The 18705-nt window shown below is 34.9% G+C and overlaps 1 protein-coding gene across 1 annotated transcript; it reads right to left on the bottom strand.

Moving 5' to 3' along the window:
• Nucleotides 3375-15718, bottom strand: LOC109840874 (putative leucine-rich repeat receptor-like serine/threonine-protein kinase At2g14440; the record flags this gene model as incomplete). Its single annotated transcript, XM_020409687.1, is given in 12 exon segments — nt 3375-3575; nt 4846-4971; nt 5041-5120; nt 9286-9363; nt 11245-11313; nt 11445-11513; nt 12101-12172; nt 14175-14325; nt 14632-14700; nt 14703-15560; nt 15563-15617; nt 15620-15718. Coding segments are annotated over 12 exon segments (1821 nt in total), but the record flags the coding sequence as incomplete, so codon positions are not given.

The following is an 18705-nucleotide window of genomic DNA, read 5'->3' as shown; positions in this document are numbered from 1 at the left end:
TGGTATTGTTTGCAATACCATTACATTTCCTCTTTATCTTATTATTCACGCTTTACTGATATAAGTTATCTTTTGCTAATCACTTAATTGGTTTTATTTAGTTTTTATAATATCAGAGGTTAGAATATTCTCTTCTGTTAAAAAAGTGTTGACATGGTTTTCTTAAAAAATATATACACATAGTAACAATAGTATATACTTCAGTTCAACTCAAACATTGGTTTGAAACCATTTAGAGTGAGATCTTTTCTACTCTAGATTGGTGATATATTGATTACATAATCCAAAAGTCAAAGAAGAAATTTGTACAAAGGAAAAGTAATTTAATATGTCAAATTAACAACTAATTTATAAAATACACAGACAATGCAGATAGCTATAGAAATTAATGTATATATATTCATGGAAATTCCATAATAAGTGACCAACTACAATCATCCTAATTTAAGCATAAATAATTATTATTTTAGTTACTAATTTGATACGCGTAACTATGGAACAAATGTTAAGCAAAAAATAGGAATTGAGATTATATTGTCCTCTAGGTAAATAAATAAATGTTATTAGAGATCCTCTTTATAGTAAATTTTGAAATAATAATTTAAAATATTAAGCGTCAAATATTAGTTCATGTGAGAAAGTAAAGTAATCTATGGTCTATATACTCATATAATCAATCAACCAAACATATTAAAATTATATGGTAGATTCACATTAAATATAATTTATAAAAAATAGTACATTAAAGTTAAAATCCATTTAATCACTATATAGATTGTTTGAAATTTTTTGCATATATAACTATACTACTTAGGAATAATAATGTGCACACTTAATTATCACCTAATACATTTTAAGAACGATTTACTCTTCAATATCACCATTAATTAACGTATCTATGCATTACACTGGAAACACAATAAAAATTTAGAAAACTATAAAAGAAATATGATAAAAAGTATTAAAATTTATAAAAAACACCCTAAAATTTTAAAATTTACAAATACACAAAACTATTAAACATTACATTGAAATCAAGGAATTATAAAAAAAAATCATTAAAAATTTTTAAACTTTGGAGGGGTAATTTGCAATGTACTAAACTTTAAGGTTTTTTGTAAATTTTAAATTTAATAGATTTTCAATTAGTTATTTTCTTTTAAAAAAAGTTATGGGTAATATTGACCATAAAAAGTTTTTCCTGACATTTTTATAAATTTTTAATTTTATGGGGGTTGTTAGTAATTTTGTATATTTATTTTAGTGTCTATAAATTAGAAATTCTAATTGTGTTTTTAGTAAATTATAAATTTTAAGGGTTTATTGCAACTTGTTTTAAACTTATAGGCTTTTTTTTACATATTATAAATTATTTATAGACTATTTGTAATTCATATGTTTCAATTTAGAGTTAGAAATTCTCAGGGTGTTTTTGTATAAATTTTTAATTTTGAGTGTTCGTTTATATTTTTTAAAAATTTAAAGATTTTTTATATAAATTATAAATTATGTAGGGGATATTTATAATTCTCTACGAACTGAAATAAGTAAAGGATTTGAAATATATCAAACGTATCTTCTTTATCCAATAACATGTTAAGTCTCATTATGAATAGGATAAAACATTTAATTACGATTTTAAAGAATATATGATAATTAGAATAGATTAGGATAACAATGTAATATTCAAAAAAGTTAAGGGTAATATTAACCATGAAAAGATTTTCCCGAACTTGTACTTTTAAAGGGAGTATGATTAGTCTCCCAAATCTTTCTAATATTAGTTCTCTAAATCTTGTAAGTGTCTACTTTTAAAGGGAGTATGATTAGTCTCCCAAATCTTTCTAATATTAGTTCTCTAAATCTTGTAAGTGTCTTCAAATTGGTCCCTTTATTTAGCACCAAAAAATCTTTCTAATATTAGTTCTCTAAATCTTGTAAGTGTCTTCAAATTGGTCCCTTTATTTAGCACCAAATTAAAAGATTCGGGGACTAATTGAAAAACAAAAGGATTTGGGAGGTTTAATTTAAAAATATGTAGATTTGGGGAACTAATGGGGACTAATTGAAAAACAAAAGGATTTGGGAGGTTTAATTTAAAAATATGTAGATTTGGGGAACTAATATAGAAAAAACACATAAACTATATAAGCTAAAATTCCCAAAACCCCAATGTTAACGAAAATGGTAGTTCAAAGGGTAAAGTGAGACCGAAAATTTTTGAAGGATGTAAGCGGTGACAAATATAATTGTTTAGAAGAGAAGGTGGGAGAGAAAAATAATTTACGGATAAGTAGGAACAAAATTAATACTTTAGAATTAGAAAGCAAGTACTTAAGGGTGTTTGAAAAGACTTATTTTTTAAGCTTATAAGCTATGCCGGCTTTTATTAATGACTTTTAACTTTTATGATAAAAATATTATAAAAATTATTTGGATATAGTAGTAATTTTTAGTCAATCCAAACTTATTTAGATGGGCTTATAAACTAGTTAAAGCTGGTGTATTTCAAAATTATTGTTTTAAGTGATTAATAAAATTATTATTATTTATTAATTTTTCTTGTTTTTTTTTGTATAATTTAAAATGTAATAAAAATTACAAAATTCGATAAAAATTAAAAAAAAAATGAAAAAAATCCGGGCCCGCCCGGAACCCGGCCCGGTCGGGTCCAACCTCTGGTATTGCAGGGTCCGGATTTCCGTCCCGGCCCGACCGAGCTAGCCCGGATGGACAGGCCTAGGAAGGAGGTTTGCGTTTGGGGAGGGGGCGAGGTTAATGCATCTTACTTGAGAAGGCAAACTGGATGCTACCGGTTGCCATAAAGTTCACAAAAGCTGTATAGTTTAGTAACAACAACAATTTGCCTGTATTAGATAACTCCACAATAAATGAACAACATCTACCAGACAACAACAACAGAAAAATCTACAAGCTGATAATTTCCTGATCATTGTAACTCAAAATATTATGGACAATAGAAATAACTGCGTGATGTTCCATGGAAAATTAAATTACAATAAAGCGCATCAACTCCTTTGTGCAAAAATATATAATTAAAAAAAAATCAGGCAAACATACAATTTCAATTGAGTTGGGCAAGAAAAAGAACAAAATTTTTTGGCCGCGCTAAACTAGCTTATGTATAAATAATATACACGTATCTGTTACAATTAACTCAGGACTTACAAGGGCTTGAACACCATGGAAAAGAAGAAATTGTCCCATATCACGATCATTCTTCAGACATTGCAATACCCCGTAACACTGGGTAACACTGGCTTACCGTCTTGAAGAAAAAAAAAATCAGTTGAAAAAATAAGCACAACTTCTGCAGTGGAACCTCGCCACTCATTCAAAAACCGAAAAAAAAAATCAGTTGAAAAAATAAGCACAACTTCTGCAGTGGAACCTCGCCACTCATTCAAAAACCGAGCATTGGTTTGATACTGCTTCATCATCTTTTGCTCTCACGGATAACTAATTCAGGGTTGGTGTATACCCTTCTGAAGATTCCATCTCTAAAAGCATCAATGATTTCTGTCTCTGATACCGGTTTCTTTTAGCAGCAATGGCTGAGAGAGAACAGGGGGAATCATATGAAAGTAAGGACCTTGGGATTAAGTGAGATTTGGTGAATAAAAACTAATGCTTAAAAATAGTTTACAAATGATTATATGGGTTATTGTAAGTCACAATGATAATGGTTCTGTGCAATTGATTAGTCAACAGAATGTGATGCACAGGAAAATGTCAGAAAGGTACTTGGGCACAAATAACATGTACCAGAAAATTATATGGGTTATTGAAGTCACAATGATAATGGTTCTGTGCAATTGATTAGTCAACAGAATGTGATGCACAGGAAAATGTCAGAAAGGTACTTGGGCACAAATAACATGTACCATAACAGAATGTGATGCACAGGAAAATGTCAGAAAGGTACTTGGGCACAAATAACATGTACCATAAATTTTTTGAGTTGAAGGAAATTATAGGCAGAAGCCCCAAACTAAATGAAGATTAAAAAAGGATTTTCATTTAAAGACGAGATGTTAGAAAAAGTTCGGTAGGCAGTAAAAGTTGCGAACTTGTTGCAAAAATGCACATTTTATCATCCACTCTTCAGGAGGATATTATTAAATGAGACCCTAAATATAGGAATAGAAAACAAACCATGGGATTTTAAAGGGACACATTGTTCCTGGAACTTTGAAGGAACAACTTTGAATGCATACGGCTACCACTACCAGAAGTCAAAGGAACTAGATAATTGTTATAGTTTTCTTTGTTGTGCTTAGAAGTTACTAGTTATCTAGTTTAAACAAACTCATTACTGAATTAGCGTGTTTTCCCAAATGAGGTTAGGAGTGCTTGTGTTCTGATCTCCCTGGCTAGGCCTTCACTGAGTTCAAGTTAGAGATCCAAATTGTAAGTAGAACCGAGGTTGATAATTAGTGGGCCCTGCACTGTGGAAGACTTAATCCTGAACTATGAAATTGTGCAGGAAACATATTTGATTTGCTAGGAACTTACACCATAAAAATCTTTAACCAGATTGTAATATTAAGAGAACTTCAAAGGATCCAACAACATGTCAAAGAAAGTTTCTTTGAACTTGTGATATAATTTTCACTCATTTTTGTTATTATTGTTGCTCTTGGAGGTTGGGAACATGTAAATTGGTCAAGTATACAAAACATCTAAAAATGGAGTCACTATATTTCAATTTATGAAAAATAAGCATAGGCAAAATAATGATGATAATGCAAGACGTGCGAAAGTAAAAATAAGGACAGTATACAGAATGAAGAAAATAATAGTTGACAAAAATTCAGTACTCACATATTAAGTCTTGCGGGAGTCCGAAATCATAGTCATTTTTTCCTCTTCTAATGCAGAGTATATAAATTAACAGGACAATCAATGCGAGAACAACAGCGCATGCAAGGCCTATAGCAATTTTTACACCTATATAAATTAACAGGACAATCAATGCGAGAACAACAGCGCATGCAAGGCCTATAGCAATTTTTACACCTGTGGATAACCCTTTGCTCCAGAAAAAGGGACATGGTGGCAGAGTTGGTACACCACACAAGCCTTTATTACCTGAAAGACTATACAAAAAAGGTAATAAAACAGAAAAAGAATCACCCAATTTCACTAGCAAATGCAATTATCCAGATATTGATTTCGCACACAATGATTCCATATTTACAGATTCTAAACAGAAGATTGGCCATGATTCAAACTGCTGCAGTGCCTCTAAGAATGCAAAATCAAAGGGTTAAAATTCTTTCTCACATAAAGAGGAAGCCAAATCAACAATGAGGCTATCCTTAACCATTAGCAAATTACCATGTATCTTAAGATCCAGAGAGGCATTGATGGCCTGATAGGAAGCTACTTATTTATGGTTGGTTCTTCTACATGTTACTTGACCCTCTAGGTTTATGGTTCTATTCTTAATTTTCAACTTTTTACCAAATAACAAAGTTGATGCTGGTCTCAGAACCTTGTAAATCGTTACCACAGTTTTATTAGTTTCAACTTGTGAACCATAGAGAACCACATTTCAATCAAGAAGTCGTGTATAATGATGATAGAAGACTTTCATATAAAGGAGGAGCCAAAGCACACTTACATGGTACCTTAAAAGAGAAAAATATCTGATCAGCCACTTCAGATATATCATACTTCTTTTACATCCAGATTACATTAACCTGTTAAGTACAGCTCCACTCGACCTCACCAATCGAGTCGATCACCCTCATTCACTCAGAGTTGGGTCAACATCTTGCGAGGCTGACTAGAGAGGCGATACTTGTCGTCCCTCTTGTAGAGCCGAGTCAAGAGGCGGTTCGACCTCGAACTCAGCAGCGACAACTGTCTATCCTCATCATTGCGAGTGTCACGAGTCTCCATGACTCATCACCCCTCATACCTCCTCAATCTCCACCACATACAATCAAGGATGACTCAATCACATATGCAGTCGATACGTGTCCTGCTCCACGCCAGATCAGACATGATCAGAGCCCAGACGACTCGATCTGCTCCTGTAGCCGACTTCATAGACCGACAACTTACGTGGCCGACTGAAAAGGCGATACTTGTCGGCCTACCCACTAGATCGATCCTATTGAGCACCCCCACTCGGCCCGCTATATTAGCTGATAACTTGCATAGCCGACTAAAAAGATTGTGTTTTTCCATCTTCAGCCAGATGATTAGAGAGACAATGTATTCTCGACCCCCCACCGACAGCCAGTCACCATCATATTAAATGCACGATCAAATTCATCATTGCTCTAGCCCTCATAGTCTTCATAACTCATCAGACCCAGTTAACACTAAGCAACGGCTATCGCTTTACACTAACCACTCAGATGACTCATGCCACCCACAGCTGACATCTGTCAACTGTCTGTCAAGTCAGCTGCCTATTTAGACTCAGCCACAGTTACATATTTACCCTCTCAGGTGGGTATGTATATGAGCTCATTGTCTACTAGCAGAGGGGACAGGAGGAAACCCAGACGGGCCACAAGTATGCAACTTATGCATAATTAGAACTATTTTCAGTTCATTGGTATCTTCTCCATTCAAGCTCAAATATTGACTTGATTATCAGAGAAACCATCGGAGAACCCAACTACAGTCCTCTAACGAGTGTGATTGTGCAGCTCTCTTATACAGACAGGGGACTGATCTTCAAAAGAGATGAGGAAACCCACATTACTCATATCAACCTTAAGCCCCCTTGCTAAACTCGGGATTACCCGCTAATTTCATTGTTGGATCTCAGGATATCAACATGTAGTTATGAAGCATTATTTTAATTTTATACCGTTTCACTTTTTCTTCTTCCTAGCTGTCTCTTCTCCAAAACAGTACTTGTTTTCTTCTCCGCTTGCCTCAAGTATTGGATTGCTTTATTCTCAGATGCACTAGCCAAGATATATTTCAGAACTAGCACTACCAGTCTTTCATACGAAATAGTATTTCTGATGAGAATATTTTGAATCCTATGTTTTAATTAATGAACTAAATGAATACTTAATGCTATTTATTTTTCTTAATTCTGTTGATATTTCAGGGCTAGATATTTAATGGATGATCTAAGTACTCCAAGTTTCAATACATATTCAATTTTTCATGAACAACAAGAAAATTCACAAAGTTCAAGTTTGATCCGAGACACTCAACCAAGTGCTCATGGCTTTGAAGAGCTCAGTGGAGCTGAAGCATGCTGCTTGAAGCTCGTCTTGAATCTTAGGTGTTTTTAATGTCTCTGAAGATAAGAAAACTCTAGCACTAGGAACTAGGAATCTGAACTAATAACCTTGGAAATGTTTTAGTTCTTTCCATGATCTCTCTTTTAGTTCTTTTCATGGTTCTTCCAATTTTAGTTCCTCTATCTCTCTAAACTGATGAAACCTGGCAGATTTTCTCTAAAACATATTTTCGAGTTCACGTTCAGCCGTAACCCATTTCAGCTAATATTTGTCTTGCTTTTGACTCATGGCTGAAGCTTGTTTGACCCAATAGAGTCAAGATTCCAAAAAGCCTTTAGTTTTGCGTTAAATGCTAATGAGTCGACTTACCTCTTTTGGCAAGAATCTCTTCTACTGACCAATGACCATAAAGTGACATGCATTCTTTCTCGTGACCTCCTATGAATTGAAGGGTCTTAGTTTCTGATTCACAACAGTACTAAGTGCTACCATTAAAACTTCTTTACTTGGCTTATTTATAACCTATGGTTGAGGTCATTAATCCTCAAGCAAGTATCAGGTCTTAAGAGCCAAAGTTACTGTTCATCTTCAAGCTCAAGCATGAAATCTATTTTCACAATTTTTTCTTTAGTTTGAAACTTTTGTTAGCTTCTTTGAGAAAAAAATTACATCTTGTGAGGGTGTGTGTTCCCTATTCCAACTGCAGATTGCCTGTAGAAATCCTGGCTTGTCTCATCTTAGTGCCAAAAGTTTCTTACCATTAAGTGCTTTAGAACCACTAGAACCTCATTTACTTTTACTTTTATTAAGTTTGGTTCACTTAGTTCTCCTTGTTGTTTTAAGAAAACACAAGTTTATCTCTATTTAGGGGTGGAAATGAACCAAATAATTAACAAATAGTTCGATAATTGTTCGAATAACTATTCGATCATATTCGATTCGGTAGTTCATTTACCACTAAACAAATATTTTTTAGTATTCGAGTTTACTAACGAATAGAATTTAACCAGATGTATATTCGATTCGTTTGCCTATTAAATATTCGTTTAAAATTTAATCACAACTTATTATTTGTATTATTGCACATATGATGTTATATTTTTAATAAGTATTCGTGAATATTCATGAATATTTATCAAATACCAAGTATTCGAGTTCGAATTCGAAAAACTAGATATATGAATATTAGAGTCCGCATTCGAATTCGATAATTTTAAACAAATACAAATACGAATACCTTAGTATTCGATTCGATTCGATCGTTTACCACCCCTATCTCTATTAATGTTTCTCCCTTGGTGTTAGCAGAGATTCTGTCTTCCAAGCTTAAGGTGTTGAGTACGGTGGAGTTGGAAGTATTCAACTTCCTGTATGTGGTTCAGTCTTGCTAACTCAAGGGTGTTAAGTGCAGGAGAGTGTTGAATCCAGCTTACAGGGCTGTGAAGTTAGCAGTTTGTACCTATTGGGCTTTGGGAGAAGTCTTTAATAGTGGAAGTTGTGAAATTCTAGTTGAGTTGAGGTGCTAGGTAGGTGGATGTAGTCAAGTTGAAAGTTGAACCACCTCTCAATCTGTGTCTACAATTGGTGAAATTCAATGAACTCTTCATTTATCCATATCACTATTTCTGTACTAACATATTTCTGCAGAACCTCCAATAGTATTATCTGGATCTTCCCATTATAACTTGAAGGGTTCAATTGGCAGATTGCTTGAAGAAAGCAAAATCCATATCAGTGTTCTCTGATCCTTACCTTCTAAGTGTTTTCTTTGTTTAAGTTCTGAATCTTCATAAAAAGAGACCCTTCCTAATATAAGTAGGTCTTTGAGAATCCTATTAATACAACATACTGTAACTAAGATCAGATGTATGAAACGAAACAAAGTACCTTAACATGGTTATAATTCTTCTAAACATTAAACCACAAAGAATAATAAAAATAATGCATTCACAGTCATGCCAGAATGTTAAGTAATGCAAATTATAGCTTCATAATGTCAGTTACTGCAACATAAAAGAATGTACATGCTTATGATAGTACATACTCTATAACTCCGCCATGTACGCCAATTGTGTAAAGTTTATCGGGAACTTGTCCATCCAATTCGTTATTATTCAACAACCTGCAAAAAGAGATCAAAATTAGTTTACAGATATAAAACAAGGAAACGATATATTACCAGAAGGAATATACTTTCATATATTTTAACACTACTAAATCCTTTTAATTCTCTTGGTAATATATTTTCTAGATTGAATATTTAAATAGTAATGCAGTACTATCTGCCAACAGTGTCATACCAAAACTAATGTCCTTCAAATACAAGTTTTGCTCACTGTTCAAATCTTAGCTCATCAAATCATATGTTAACTATTAAACTGGCAACTTAGCATTAATTCAGTCATCATATTGTGCAGACTAATGGTCAAGAAATATCATTCAAATGATTGCATCCGCAATTTAGGGTAAACCATTTGTCTCTGTAGCGAGATTGAGGAACATGTACTGTATCAAATTAAAACAAGATGATTCCAGTGTCGTACATCTCGAGTGAAATATTATCATAGGATACCCTGTGACGTTGGATAATTAAGAAGCAACGTGTCTGACAATGACTAGCAAAAACAAGAATGCTATGAGGGATAAGTGAAACAAACTAGGGAGACGAGATAGGAGTATAAATGCATCTTATCTAGCAAGTATTAGTTTCAATGAATTTTTTGTGTAATAGTTAAAAGACTTTTTTACAGATGGCTCACAAGACCTGCCTTACTATATTACATTATATAACAATTTGCTGATGTGATGAGTTACTAGGAGTTAAAGAAGGTCCGAAGGTATTGATTTTTCTGTTTGAAGCCAAACTACATTGCACACACCAATTTTATAGATTGATCTCCAGACACTAATGCATAGACAAATAAACTTCAGAAAAAGTTATGCATAAGTTGTTTGAGCATGGAGGTCATGCTAAGGATCTGGAGCCAAACCCCTCCAATTCAAATATGCAGACTATTCAAGTTGCTCAACATCCATTTGAATGCCTTAAAGGGGATTCGAAATTTTCTGCCCCGCGCATCAAATATGTAGAGAAGGATGGTCAACAATACTCTAGCATCTATAGTTAAAACTTTACAAACCCAACAAAAGATTATTCGTAGAAGGATGGTCAACAATACTCTAGCATCTATAGTTAAAACTTTACAAACCCAACAAAAGATTATTCGTAGGGGTTGTACAATGTCCGTATCATGATTGTATATTTGGGTTAACAATATATCATTTGTCATGCAATTTGCAATCATCCATGTTATCATTTTATGTCTAAATGATGCATAAGCAAGAAAACTCAAACTCATTTGAATTTTAGGCACTCCACATGACCTGTATCAACTTGAATAGAGTAGAGTTTGCATTTAAATGTCATGTATTCTGAACTAAAAACATCAGTAGGAAAAGATATCATGATTCCGTTACTTCTAACTCATTACCAAGTGGTTAATTTGTTATGTTATTGAAAACATCGTTCGTATCAAAAAATCACTTGATGGGAGAGATACCATCAAATTCTCCAATCTTTAATACTGATATTTAAGCTGATGGAGATCATGATGAGCTTTCTGGATTATCCATGAGATGGTCCACCACACGTTTTTAGGTTAATAATGTTGAAAAATTATTTACAGTGCAACAGTAGTCACAAACTTAGATACACATTGCATACACATTTCTCAATCCATGTGTATGTATCTGTCTCAAAAATTAATTAACACTAAATACTAATTGTATTGGTTTTTCTAGACAAGGAGGAAGTATTTCCATGGGAAGGGCTAATCTTTCTGGTCTACTTATATGAAATATTAAGCACACTAGAATTAGAATATATTTTTTTAAGATAGGGCGATTGAATAAATCATGAACAGTAAATACATTTACCATGGACTTTCACTATTTGTATATAGAAAGATTGACAGTTGTTTGAGGCAGGAAAGAAGCTGCTTACACAAGTTGGAGTTTGGATGAGTCTAAGCTGTCGGGAATACTACCAGAAAACTGGTTTGTAGACAAATCCCTGAAAGTTAAAGCACAAAGGAAGATACACTAAATTTTAGCTCGAGCAAAACTCGGCTAGAAAACTTAAACAGTACAAAGGAAGATTAAAGAGCAAAGTATAAAACAGAAAATGAAGAGCAATCCACTTACAATTTCACTAGAGATCTTTGACCTAAACCTGCTGGCAGTGTTCCACTCAGTGAATTGGAGCTTAAGTTACTGCAAGACCAACAATATATACAAAGACTAAGACCAAAGCATAAAGACTAAGAATATAATCAGAATTGAAAGTAATTATGACTGAATTTCCTGCAAGAACAATAATTATACAGTGACTAAGAATATAATCAGAATTGAAAGTAATTATGACTGAATTTCCTGCAAGAACAATAATTATACAGTGAACTGGACAAGACCTTAGAAGCGGTTCATGATAAGAAGAATAGGTTTGGGCTATTTATTTGAGTAAAGGTTAAGACTTGGGGGCTTTGATGAAAACCCTAAAATCTATTGTGCACCACTCAAAACTAGTTGAACATATTTCATAACGAGATGTATATGTTACAAAACATCCACTGTCAATATATATGGGTCAGTAGAGATAGAAATTAGCACATACCCTTGTTGGGTGATCACCAGGTGCTTAAGTAAAGTTCATCTCATTAACTTTAATATTAAAGTGCAAAATACCTTGTTGGGTGATCACCAGGTGCTTAAGTAAAGTTCATCTCATTAACTTTAATATTAAAGTGCAAAATACAGAAAACAGTTACATGCTTTAAGACACGAAATAGATTGATACTTACACGCTTACCAAGTTTGTTAGGAGACTAATTTGATCACTGATATGTCCTTTCAGTCCTTGACTACCAAGATCCCTGCATCCACCAGAGAAGGGCCAATGTTAAGGACGTATTATACAAAGTTGTCCTTTTCAGTCAAAGGTGATTAAAACCTTAATAACAAGAGAAGTTGCAGATGCATGTATAGGACCTTCATGAATAACTTCATAATATGTGATCCATGTTAAAAATACATGGATAGACATGCACGTATTGGAACAAATAAGTTTTATGTGCAGAAGCATAAAACAGTAGAATATTCTCTATAGTTTATCCCTTCATAGATACACAACACCATATAAAATCGAGCAAGAGAATTAATACTGCAAGAGTAACATGAGGAAAGGGGGCTGGTAAACTTTAATGACACAAAGAAATAAGGATTGCAAGGAATTATCAGGATGTGGAAGCACCGGCATAGATGATGAAAAAAAGCTGAGATTTAACAAATGGTAATGTAAAGGCTAGCTTGACAATGCTGAGGAGAGAACATTAAGCATCATCAAGCTAGCAATTGATGATTTCAATACAAGTCATAGAAATCAGAGAAAATAAGGAACAGCCTCCACACATCCAGCTTGTCAAAACTTTGTCCGGATTGAAGATATGTATAAACTAAAACAAGAGTGTCATTATGTGTTTTCACTTTTCAGTGAGCTGATTGTGTATTTTTAGTAACTCGCATGAGTTTTTGCTGTTGCACAAAAAGGAAAATCTGCTAGCATCTAACCTGAACAGATGTTAATTGTTAGCAGCAAAAGGAGCATTTAAGTCCTACAAATTGATTTAGTGCATTTAATTGTGGACAAAACCAATGGCTTTAGATATTTCATGAGTTTGTTAAAACGTGATGTAATGTAATTTTTGTGTAGTAAGTTACCAAAACATAGACTAGCACGAGAGGTAAATTTTGCTAAGTTTTCACTTTCCATCTAGTGAGCCTATAAAGTTTTATTTCTAGATTCTGAAATTTTCTATGGAGAGATGGTATTGTACTCCTGTTTGGACAAATGTTATGAAGCCCAAAATGTGGAAGCAAATGGAATAGTTGTTATTTACACTCAGACTGTAGAAGGGGCCACAGTAGCCAAAGCTTTTTCAGTGGCATTTCCTACCAAACCCATTTTACTAAGCATGAAGCGTTCAGCACAGGGCAGCAAGCGGATATTCAGCTCAATACTTATTGAATGTCTATATTTTGATGATTTATCAAAATTAATAGGCCTAAGCTCTTCAAATTTCTACAGGAAATTCAGACATACCTACACCTATTGTAGTTCTATGCAAGTTCACTAAGATGTACTCTTTGATGTATAAGTGAAAACAAATAAATATCTTGAACAGCTAACAGGAAAGAAGTGTATGCGAAGTGTTGGACGTGTTGAAGAAGTGTACAAGTGTCTCAAATAAACATGTACTGTACAATTGGTGACATTTTTTTGTGAAATATCTGACACAAATTGAAAGAGACTCTGAGAAAACGTCTATATCCAACATGGCATGTCGGTGTTCGAAACTTGGATATAGCTTAATAACAGAAATACCCATGCCGCATGGCTAATATAGAAATATGATTCATGTAACACCAAATATATGACATAAAGGCTATATCGGGTGCTATGCGGTTCTTGTAGAGCTGTGTGCATATATTCTCAAGAGAAAAGGTCATTTTAAGTAAAAATCAATTAATTTTTTGGTTAGATATGAAGTTGATACTGTGTACAGCATATTTGACTAGGAATTTTGTCAAAAGATAATGTGAACTCAGTTCAGTCATTATTGTTAGGATTCATTCAAGTTCTCTAATGAAGAAGATAATTTAAAGGCAACCATGTTTAAAGAAATTACAGTGAAAAAATTAATGATATCCAAATAACTAATTAATTGTAAGAGAAAACTATTAGCAAGCTGCTGTTTTATATATTGATACATGACCACAAAAGCTACTATACCAACCAAAAATAGCATAAAACCAAAATGTTCTCTAACAAAATGCATATATCCCAAAATGAAAGGTAAACAGATAAGTATTACTCACAACTGCGTGATGACAAGAGACTTCCCATCCTGACTCCTATGGCAAGTAACCCCCTCCCAAGCATCCCAACTCGAAGGCGCGCAAGGATCCCCATTCCATCCCATCCTATCCGGTACCTTCAACGACTCCTTCAATGCTTTCATTGCATTCACTGGAAAAACAAATCAAACAAACAAGCAAACAATCAAGTTCAACAAAGCACATTTCAGCCTCCACCAACATCCCCACACCTCGCATAAAAATCCTGCGGAAGAGGGAGAGGATCTTGACACGTTTCGCCTGACATGAATCTTAAACTCAGCTGATGATGATTAATAACCATCCAACTTTATTTTTCTGCCAGAACAACTGACTCTTTTGTGTTTTCGGACAAAGACGTGTCAAGACCCGATTCCTCTAAATGATTTTATCTATAGGACCCTCTATACGGTTTTTCCCCCCAGACATTTGTCCTTACCTTGACTCGGAACAGTAGACAAATCCAACGGAACCATGGCATAATTCTCCAACCCACTGATAATCGGCCTCCCGTCACCGGCACAAGCTTCACATTCATCTCGGTGCTCGTCAAGTTCTTCACAACATAATGCCATCTAAACGCCGAAAACCCCCCAACCTCCTTATAAATATCAATCCTCCTAACCTTCTTCCCATTCACGTACACATCAAAAACCCTCTTCCCCTTACCATTCACCCCTGAATCAATCTCCGCAAAGTGAAACCACAGCATATAATCAAGCTTACTATCAACCGGCAAAATGTACTCCAAATAGTCCGAGCTCGAAACAGTCGTCACCGCCGCCTCATACAGCTTCGCCGGGAAGTAATTATGAGCATGGTCGGTGCCGAGGACTCTCCGGCCACCAGACGAAAGCGCTTTTATCTTCAAATGAGGGTTTCTGAACTCAGCATCAGAGTTCCAAACTCGGCCAAACCTATCATCATCGATAGTGAATCCGGGTCCAAAAAGCTCCGACCCGCAGCTTAACCTCCCATAATTAACAAGAACTAGATCAGATCCAACTGAAGAAGCATCATACGCCAAGGGATCGACCTCGAACAGCTCGATAGAGGAAACAACTGGCGGATCCGTGGCTATCGAGTAGAAGCAAACATCGACAAGTCCATCAGACGCGGGGACGATCAGGTCAGAGTAAGCTCCGGAGCGGTCGACAGGCTCGGGCCACGGGGATCGCCAGCTGAAGACGAGGGTGGACTCGACGGAGACGTCGAAGCTCGGGGGGCGGAGCTTGGCGTCGTAGTTGTCGTAGACGGTGAAGAGGCGGAGGTAGAACCGGGAGGGAGGGGAGGGGACGGGGAGGGAGTAGCAGTTGCGCTTGCCGGAGGAGAGGGGGAAGAAGCGGAGGGAGGGCGCCTCTTGGGCGGTTGGAGAAGCGGTGGCTCCGCGACGACGGCGGTGGGCGGGCCGCCGGAGTAGAAGCGTGCTCGGAGATCCAGGTGCGGTTGAGGGCGGAGGTGAAGTTGGAGGAGCCGCCGCTAGTCGATGAAGTAGCGAGGTCCGAGAGGAGGAGGAGAGGGAGGGTGAGGGAGAGGAGGAGAGGAGGAGGAGGGAATGCATGGTGGCGAGGGGGGAATGGTGGGGTGGGGGGAATGGAGGTTTGAAAGAAGGCGAGGGGAGGGGAGGGGAGGAGGTAGAGAGGGTGGCGGTGATTGGCGGAGAGTAGGGAGACGATAGGTGGACTGCCCCTCGGTGGGTGAAGAAGTGGGTGCGAAGTTAGTAGTGGACTTCGGGGGGGAGATCTTTTTGGCGGTGGTCTGAAAGGAAGGAGCGAGGATGAATTTAAGGCTCGTGAGCGGGGTGGGTCCGGGGTGTGGCGATGCGTAGGTGGGAACAGCAGACAGGGTTTTTTTTATCGAAAAAAGAAACAAATTTTCTAAACAAACACATTCATAATTTTTTTTTCTAAAAATAGACTCTATTGAGTTTTTTTTACAAAAATCGATCTATATCGTCTTAATTCGGTTTCTAAATAGTCGCGGTTGTCAACCCCGATTATTTAGTATATAGAATGTTAGGATTTAGGGTTATAATTGGGGGTTTACAACCTCCTAAATAGTCGGGGTTGACAACCCCGACTATTTAGGAACCGGAATAAGATAAAATGTGTCTATTTTGTAAATAAAACTCAAGGGGTCTATTTTTAAAAAAAATATGAATAAGTTTATTTAGAAAACTTCTTCTTGAAAAAAGGCTAATTGAACTTAAAAATAGTTTCTCCTATAGTCCTAGTTTTGTACTTATATACTCTACAGTTTAAAATTTTGCATTTGAATACCCACACCAATGCAAATGCGCGAGACACTAAAATTTAGAAATTTTTAATTCTTAATTATTTGTTAAATTTACTACAAAACTATAATAATTCTATTTTAATCCTACATGAATTATGTGTTTGTTGTGCCTTAGAAATAAGTAAGTATATTAATCAACATTCAACTGGCTAACACGTGTCTCAAGCAGACTACACCCAAACTCGACCCAAACTCGACCCAAACAAACAGGCCAAGGCACCCCTTCTCGCCAGGCTAAGACAGACATCCCTTCTCGCCAGATCAAGACAGACGTCCCTTCTCTCCATGCCAAGACGAAAGGTGTCCTTTCTCGCTAGGCCTAGGGAAGCGTCTCTTCTCGCTGGGCCAAGACCAAAGGCGTCCCTTCTCACTAGGTCGAGACAAAAGACATTCCTTCTCGCTAGGCCGAGTTCAAAGGCATCCCTTCTTGCCAGGCCGAGTCGTAAGGAGTTGTCTCTTCTCACCAGGCCAAGTCGTCCCATCTCGCTAGGAGTCATCCGTTCTCGCCAAACTGAGACGAAAGACGGTCATTCTCAAACCCCTCGTTGATAGCCAATCACCATCAAGTTAAATGCATGATTAGAATTATCGTTGCTCCATCCCTAAAAGTCTTTATGACTCATCAAACTCCGTCAACACTATGCTTCTCTTTAAGAGGCGTTTTGGGGAGAAAGCTGCCACTTAGGCAGCTTTCTGCTCCCCTCCCAAGGTAAAAACAATGAAACAAACAGGGCCTAATTGAACTTAAAAATAGTTTCTCCTACAGTCCTAGTTTTGTACTTACTAGTTTTTACACACGTGCAATGCACGTGATTTAATACCATGATTAAGTATTTTTGGTAGTTTATGCTCATTTTTTTCTTTAAACTCTTACATCCCGATTATTTTTTTATGTTTGTTTAAATGGGATACATCCAATTTAAATTTTCATGTTGATATTTGAATTGACAAAAAACAAATATAATTTAAAAATAATTTGAATTTTCATATTATTTTTGACCGATATGAAACTAAGCTTTATTTGAGAAAGTATAGCATTGCAAAGTAAAAAATATTAAAATAGTGTTATACAAGGAAGGTGAATATTTAAAACCAATATGGCAAAATGATTGATTTAAAGTATGTTAAAATGATGCAAAAGAGAATATGAAGTTTATTCCTAATCATTGATAGACTTCATAAAAAAACATAAATTAAAGATTAATACTAACTCTAGTATACTTTATATGATAAAAACATCCACATAAGAATATAAAAGTACTGAAAAAAAATTCATGAAACTCTCTTCTAAAGATTCCTAATTTCACTCAAAATAATTAAACTATTCTATAAAATATTCGTAAAATATTGTTTTTATTTCTTCTATTTTATTTTATTGAGTTAAGATCAATCATTCTTCAAGTTTATCATTTATCATTTCTCGGACAATTCTAGAGTATCGTCTTCATCATCTACATCAATTGTGATGTCAAGCTAATTTTATATTTTTATGCTATTATCTTTCCTGGGCTCGTTAATTTTTTATCATCTCATTTAACTTTACAAAGAAGTCAAATGTACTTATGATGTTCAACACAAACTGCTCAAAATATAGACTTCGATTTTTTTCTATTTCATTGAGAATAAATATTAATTTCATATATCTAAAATTCTTTGTGTTCCTAATTTATTACTTAAATAAATTAGAAGCTAGCTCTTTATTTTCCTCTAAAATGAATTCTTCTTATGTGCATCTAATAAGAATTTCTGTTATTTCAATAATATTACATTTGCTCTATCCCTGTCATTTTCCATAAAGATCTAAACTAAATACATGTATTATTCATTACCAATTTCTCTTAGATTATAATATTAATATTTATTTTGAAGAACACAGTATAGAATTTATGAATACTTACTAATTTTTCTTATGTCTACGATGGAGATTTTTTTTATTAGGATAAAGTTATTAAATTATTTTTTAATGTAACTCATTCAGTGCTTCATTAATAGATATGTCTTATGTTAATACCAATTCAAGTGATTCATTGACGTTACCTGAATTTTAGATTTATTTCCATTACTTTCCCATTTGCAATGGAAATATTTCAATTCTTTTAAAGTTATTTCTAAATATTCTAATAGTTTCTCCATATGTAATTCCTTGTATTCTTTTACCCTATAAATATTATTAACGTTAAAGATTAAAGTTTTTAAATTAAAATCAATTAATGCTAAG

This window comes from Asparagus officinalis, chromosome 1 (genome assembly GCF_001876935.1).
Source record: "Asparagus officinalis chromosome 1, Aspof.V1, whole genome shotgun sequence".
Classification (NCBI taxonomy): Eukaryota; Viridiplantae; Streptophyta; class Magnoliopsida; order Asparagales; family Asparagaceae; genus Asparagus; species Asparagus officinalis.
The sequence above is the reverse complement of the archived record's forward strand: the minus strand, read 5'-3'. Positions and strand labels throughout refer to the sequence as shown.